Source organism: Coptis chinensis, chromosome 2, assembly GCF_015680905.1.
Source record: "Coptis chinensis isolate HL-2020 chromosome 2, ASM1568090v1, whole genome shotgun sequence".
NCBI lineage: Eukaryota > Viridiplantae > Streptophyta > Magnoliopsida > Ranunculales > Ranunculaceae > Coptis > Coptis chinensis.
The window spans coordinates 40151925-40158348 of record NC_141457.1 but is presented as its reverse complement, the minus strand read 5'-3'; the positions used below and the strand labels follow the sequence as shown (position 1 = coordinate 40158348).

Sequence of the window (6424 nt, the reverse complement as noted above, 5' to 3'; positions counted from 1 at the left end):
GGTTTGCTTTCTTAACAATGACGTGTTGGCGAGAGAAGAGAAGACAAGAGAGAAAACTTCACTTTCTTAACGATGGCGGTTGCCCAAACTCAAATTAGATGAGAGCAAGAGAAAAACTTCACTTTCTTAACAACAATGGCGGTTGCCCAAACTCGAAATGTTTTTATTTTTATTTTTTTTGTTGCGGCTAGAGATGAGATAGGTTAGAACGGTTAGAAAAGTTTTAACGGGTATGCATTTTGGGGGTATTGTTTTGGACTTGGTTAGTAGGCTTGGTTTTGACTGGAGGCTGCCCAATCTAATTAATTCGGTGGGTTTAGGATACAAATGACTCTTTTTTTATTGCGTAAGATGACCATGGTGTTTTCAGCATGTGCAACACAGCTCACACTCGCACCTTAAAAGTAAGTTAAATCCAGGTGGCGGGAATCCAAAATTTCCATTTCACATTTCTCATTCTTCGCGCTGTAAAATTTTTAATTTTCACTCAAAAATAAAACACACCAATTTTTTATTTTCATTTTTCAGCGCCAAACCCGAAAAAAACACCCGCACAATTCACACATTATTAGTACTCCCCTCATTTCCATTCCAAAAAAACAGATCAGTCAAAATGGTTCCAAGCCAAGACATATATTCCAAAGTAATCCTAACCCCTCCTTCCAACCTCGAGATACTCACAAACCCCAATATCAAAAACAAGAAGAGAAAATACAACAAGAAGGCGAAGAAGAAGCAGAAGAATGAGTCTCCACCCACGAGTAAACGGAACAGCTGTCCAGGTGTACGTATACGTGGAGGTAGAATATTCGATTCTCAAAACGGCAAAACATGTCACCAGGTAATTATTATTATTATTATTATTATCAAAATTTGATATTTTTTATTTTATTTTATTGACTGAATGTTTTTTCTTTGTTTATGATATGTAGTGTCGACAAAAAACAATGGATTTTGTTGCTGTTTGCAAGAGGCAGATTGACGAAAAGCGATGCTGTAGTATTAAGTTTTGTCATAAATGTTTATTAAACAGGTTAGGGTTAGGGTTAGGGTTAGGGTTAGGGTATATTAATTCCATTTGTTGCATTTGAGTTGAATTTGTGCTGATTTGATGGAAATTTGTGTTGGGTTTGTGGAAGATATGGGGAGAAAGCGGAGGAGGCGGAGCGGTTAGAGAATTGGAAATGTCCTAAATGTAGAGGAATCTGCAATTGTAGCTTCTGCATGTAAGTGAACTCTGTTTGTTTGGTTAATTTGTTTAGCATTTTTTTGAAGTAGTATTAAATTTTTTTGTTTGATTGTTTAGGAAGAAGAAAGGGCATCAACCAACTGGTATACTTGTTCATACTGCTAAGGCAACTGGGTTCCAGTCGGTTTTGGACATGCTGGTTGTTACTGGCCCTGATAATTTTAATGGTTCACGGAGAAAGGTAGTGTGTTTTATCCTAGGTGGTTGTTGATTTGTTTATATATAAGTTGTTGTTTGGCAATGTGATACTGGTTGTACAGGAAAAGGTTGCTGAAGGAGAAGAGTCTTTGAGTTCACCAAGTGATGTGAAGAAGAAAAGGAAATATAAGCGGAAACAATTTGAAGAAAGTAATAGAGATGGCAATGTGGATAAGGGAAAGAAAAGAAGTAAGAAAGATAATGTGAGATGTGAAATTGATCTTAACATTACACTGAATGAAGAAGAGATGAAAAGCGAAAGGTCTGATGGTGGTGATATGATGCGTATGATAAAGCGTAGAGAATTTAAAAGACTAGCGCGGGCCAATAGATACGTTAATGAGCAGGATAATGGTGCGTATTCAGAGAAAAATAGAGAGGGACTTTGTGAATCTATTGAAACCTCTTTAAATTCCATTTATGAAGGAGAGAAGATGAATGAAACGGCTGGTGTTGATAAGAAACCTCAAAATTGCAGTAATATCTGTTTGGATCTTATCAAGGCACTACATAAAATAGCTCATAGTAAGGATTCTCAAAATTGTATCTCTGAGGGAAATTCTACAGAGCTCATCAAGAAAGAAGAGGAACCAGATGAAACGGATATGTCATTCCATGCTTGTGATAAGAATAGTGGAATAGATAATCTTGGAGGCAAGACAATGCTGATAACCAATTATAGACATAAGAATGAACCTGATGCTGGTACTTCCTTGCATCAGAACATGAATTTAACCACTATAGCTGACATTGAGCTACCTGCTGAGGATGTTTTGCAATTTTTAGAGTTCTGCAACGCTTTTGGGCAGGTAAATTTAACTAGTGTTTTTAGTTCATTTGACCCATTAATGCTATTGTATGTTGACATACATCGTCATGAGAACTGTGCCTTAAATTATATTTTCTGCTTATCTATCGTTTCACATGTTACAATCAAAGCTCTCCAGTGATAATTGAATGTTTGAAATTGGTGAAAACAACACTCTGTCTTCTGTCTAGTTCCCTGGTACATCTCTCATAACTGCAACAACCGCAATCCCGTACATCATATCGAACAATTTAAACAAACGACACCAAACTTTAGCTTGCTTTGAATTTTCGTTCGAAGCATATCCAGTGTATGCTTTGACTTAAACATTTGCCAGCCATTTTTAAGGTATTCTCCTTGAAACTCTGAACCAAACTTTGAAAATGGTTTGTAAATAAGTTTCGAAAGAACAAAGATACTGGAAATGCAAATTAAGTTTAAATTAATTAAAGCGGAAGTTGGTTTGGTTGATATATCTTGTGTGTCGTGTGTGAAGCTATATCAAGATTAGTTTGTCTACAATGTTCTGTGCATTGATGTGTGACCGTGTGAAATACTAAAATTGTGCCATTCTGAAATCCAAAGTTCTATAAATTTTTATATTTCATATGTATTTTGGCTTCCTTTACTTTGAGGACATAATCTCAGTTTGAGATAAAAAACTAGGGATTGTAGCTCAACCTTTAAAACTAGTTTAACCACAATAATAACTAATCTAAATGTTAAATATGTGATTGATGTCATAAGCCACTAAATAAAAATTCATATATTTTCTTTTTCTTTTTAAAAAAAATTTAATTTCTCTTCCTTTTCTTTCAGGTTAGTATAAATTAAAAAAAAACTGTTAATGGTAGCTCAATTTTTAGAACTAACCACAATATGTCCTAAATAAACTTCTGCAAATTCATTGACCACAAAATAACTATAATACAAAAGTGAAATATGTGGTTGATGTCACAAGCCAAAAAAACCTGGTTGATGGAAAACTAACCTATATGCTTTTGGTTCCAAATAAACATAATGAGTATAATTATTAAATGAGAGATTTGATGTATAAATATAGTAGAATAGTACATGCAAGTGTAATTTCCAATATCAACTCAATGCACCTAACATAGTTGGCTATAACGAAGAGTTATAAACCACTTACCAGCTATAGAGCTAGTGAGTCAATATATTCAACTGAAACCAGAAATTACTCACCGGGATCATCGAGACTATTTGTAGGCTGCCCAATACTTCGCACTCCAAGATTTTTTTTATTTGGACTCGATAATCTACAATTATTGAGTGACTCCTCTTTGAGACAATCTATACGTGTACTGATAACTCCAATGAAGACTAGAGCACAAAGAATTCGAGACAAACTAGTTTCGGTTTCTGTCACAACTGCAGGAGCTTGGTGTAGGTTTAACCAATGCCTAGCATATCTGGTTCCTTTGAAACTTGATCTGTAAACAATTTTCACTGGGTCATCAATTATTCAAGACGGATTGAGTATAAAATTGGGAATCTCAAACTTTGGAAATTGAGTGTTTGGTTGGAGTGCATTGAGGTCGACGACACCTGACGCTTTCTGCATGTAATCTTTTCCCCTGCTGCCCACTTGATATAATATGATAGACCGATAAGGTTTTTTCTTCTCTTTATTGGTACTGGTATGCCTTTACCCACACATGTTCAAAATAGCGATGGAATTTTGGTTTTGATAATTTTGCTGTTCGTTTTTTGTGTGTGTTATGTTATTTGTGCTCAGCTACTCTGTTGCACTTTTTAAAAATAAAACCTCTCTCTCTCTCTCTCTGTTGTGTAACACACCTTAGATATAAAACTTTACTTTTGTAACTTTGCTATTGATAGATGTATGATCCTTATATTTATCTCGAATTTACATTTTTTTTTGTTGTTATTTGATCATATGTGGTGCATATGTTAGGAAAGGAAAAAAAATCTGATTTGGGAGAATCACTTAATTAATTTCATTGATCTCTTAGAGGACCGGGACTTCACACTTTGCCAGGGAAATTAAGTCAGAAATTCGTCGCTAGTCAATCCCGGAGCAAAGTAGCGACTAGCCCTAATCCATTTGTGCTAGTAGAAGGTGTTATTACTTGCGGTTTAGGTAGTTGGTTCCTTGGCGCTAGCTGATGTTACAGTAGTGGGGGTCAACAGGGACAATTCGTAAGAAAGATGAACAGGAGGGTTGTTGACTGGTAGGGTTTATGGTTCCAGTTTCTAAGCTGAGGAAGCTAGAATGCGGGGACTGGGTTTGGGATGTGTTTACTGGGGCCTTTTGTTAGGACATTATGTTACTAGTGGCTCATTATTAATCTAATCTCTTTTGGACTTTTGGTTATATTAATAAACATCTTTTGCTTAGAGGTAAAATATTTTACTATATGAATCAATAGAAAGTAAGTGGGAGTAAGAGCGTGGGACTATATCTCATAATACAAAAATGAAAACAAAAAACAAAGAAAAGTCAATAACAAAAAGTACTGCAAAAGAACACCATTGAATACAAAGCTACAAGCTGCCCATCATGAAATCCCAAATGATGCTACCAAAAAAGAAAGCAGCCCAAATATTTGACCTTTTTAAGATGAGTTTTGATTGAAACATAATATCTCCTCCAAAGACATTGTCTATAACCCTAAAAAATATCTCTTCTAGTCACTTCCTTTTCCAACGAGAGTCCTCACATAACAACAAACAAAAAATTCTCCAGCTTACTCCAGTTCATCTCCAAGGATTCCACCCTCTCAAACGAGGGAGCTAATAATTGCTTGACTGACCTGGGCCTACCTAAACACCCCCAAAGCAAAGTACAATGGAGCACAAAACCTACCAAGGAACAAGATACGATGATAATGTGACTGATTGACTTACTCCCTATTGGAAGTACACAGAGCAAAGTTCATGTTCGATTTCCTCGTAATGAGGTTATTAGTGCTGATGATTTGTTTGGTGGCACACCACAAAGAAAAAGAGTTTTCAAGGGACTTTGGACTTCGAAATTCACCTAGAAGGAAATAGGGATTTGTTGAATGTCGAGTCTTTAAGAGGTAGGAACCAATCATTAGGGTCTAGAAGAAAATTTTCCATTCCTGGCGGTAGTTGATATTCTTTTATTACTATGGAAGCATATGAGTTGCCATTACCCCTAACAGCCAAGGTTGCCATTACTTATCATTGTGAAATCAATACAAAGTGACATACTCATATTTACCGTATCCGCTTTCATCCTTGAAAGTCAAATTTTCGGTCGATTTTAACGAAAATCGGCTTATAGCTTCAGAATGATCTTCAATCAGCTCTCTCTCCTCGAGTATGGATCTGTAAGTACTATAATTATTGATTATGGTGGAATATGCATAACGAAGATATTGTCCTTTAGGTATGTGTATGCTTGCAAAGGAAACCATGATCATTTGCTCATACATTGGTTTAAGTAACTTCACAGGATCTTTATGTTGCACGGAGGAACACTTATGACACTGAGAAGGGCATTCTGTAATTCCCGTCTCTACTCTGGTTTCTCCAGATTATACATACTTGTTTTCCTTTTTGTTGGTGTATGGACATGAATTACTTTCAGTTTGACATGTTCTATTTTGTTGAAAAAGATTTGAATGTGATGTAAGTTTAGACTTCTGTCACTACAAAGTTGGGTGTTACTGAAAAGAAAAGAGAAAACGTAAATACCCATTATAGCTATTTACTATTCTACTTCACTGTTTTAGTTCTGAACAATTTAAGTACTCCAGACTCCAGAGTACACTCACTTCTTGCTTTCTGCGTTTAGTTTTTTGTTTCTAGTTTCTTTATTTGAATCAGTGTTGGACTGGTCATACTTATTTATTCATGTTGATTTTGTAATCCCTGGCCAACATTATTCTTATAGCCTCTTTCTAAATTTACCTGTTAAATGACAGCACCGTTGGCAATCAATGTGCAGGAACTTTTGTCCAAAGAGATACCAGATGTGCAGGTATTAGAACCGACTCCGGGTGTTCCACTTGAAGTTTTAGCGTCATGTTGTACTTTTGTTCATATGATTTCTTAGTAATGACAACTTTGTTTATTATTCAAAAACATTTGTGGTCGTGCCGCCACTGAAACATAGTCTGTCAGAAACGACACAAACTATCAAATGAGTTCTTCGTCTC

General features: G+C 35.7%; 1 protein-coding gene across 1 annotated transcript; it reads left to right on the top strand.

Annotated features, from left to right (window-relative positions):
- The first annotated feature begins 479 nt into the window (after window positions 1-479).
- Window positions 480-6424, top strand: LOC147516022 (uncharacterized). Its single transcript, XM_086588726.1, has 6 exons — window positions 480-841; window positions 933-1033; window positions 1140-1226; window positions 1307-1430; window positions 1510-2256; window positions 6214-6424. The coding sequence occupies exons 1-6, from the start codon at window positions 614-616 to the stop codon at window positions 6319-6321; spliced, it is 1395 nt and encodes a 464-aa protein (XP_086444852.1). The 5' UTR covers window positions 480-613; the 3' UTR covers window positions 6322-6424.

Excerpts from the sequence above, each read along its gene's own strand:
- LOC147516022 (XM_086588726.1), top strand. The coding sequence starts at position 614 with ATGGTTCCAAGCCAAGACATATATTCCAAAGTAATCCTAACCCCTCCT. Across the intron at positions 1,034-1,139 it reads CATAAATGTTTATTAAACAG|ATATGGGGAGAAAGCGGAGG; the intron begins GTTAGGGTTAGG and ends GGTTTGTGGAAG. Across the intron at positions 2,257-6,213 it reads TCTGCAACGCTTTTGGGCAG|GAACTTTTGTCCAAAGAGAT; the intron begins GTAAATTTAACT and ends ATCAATGTGCAG.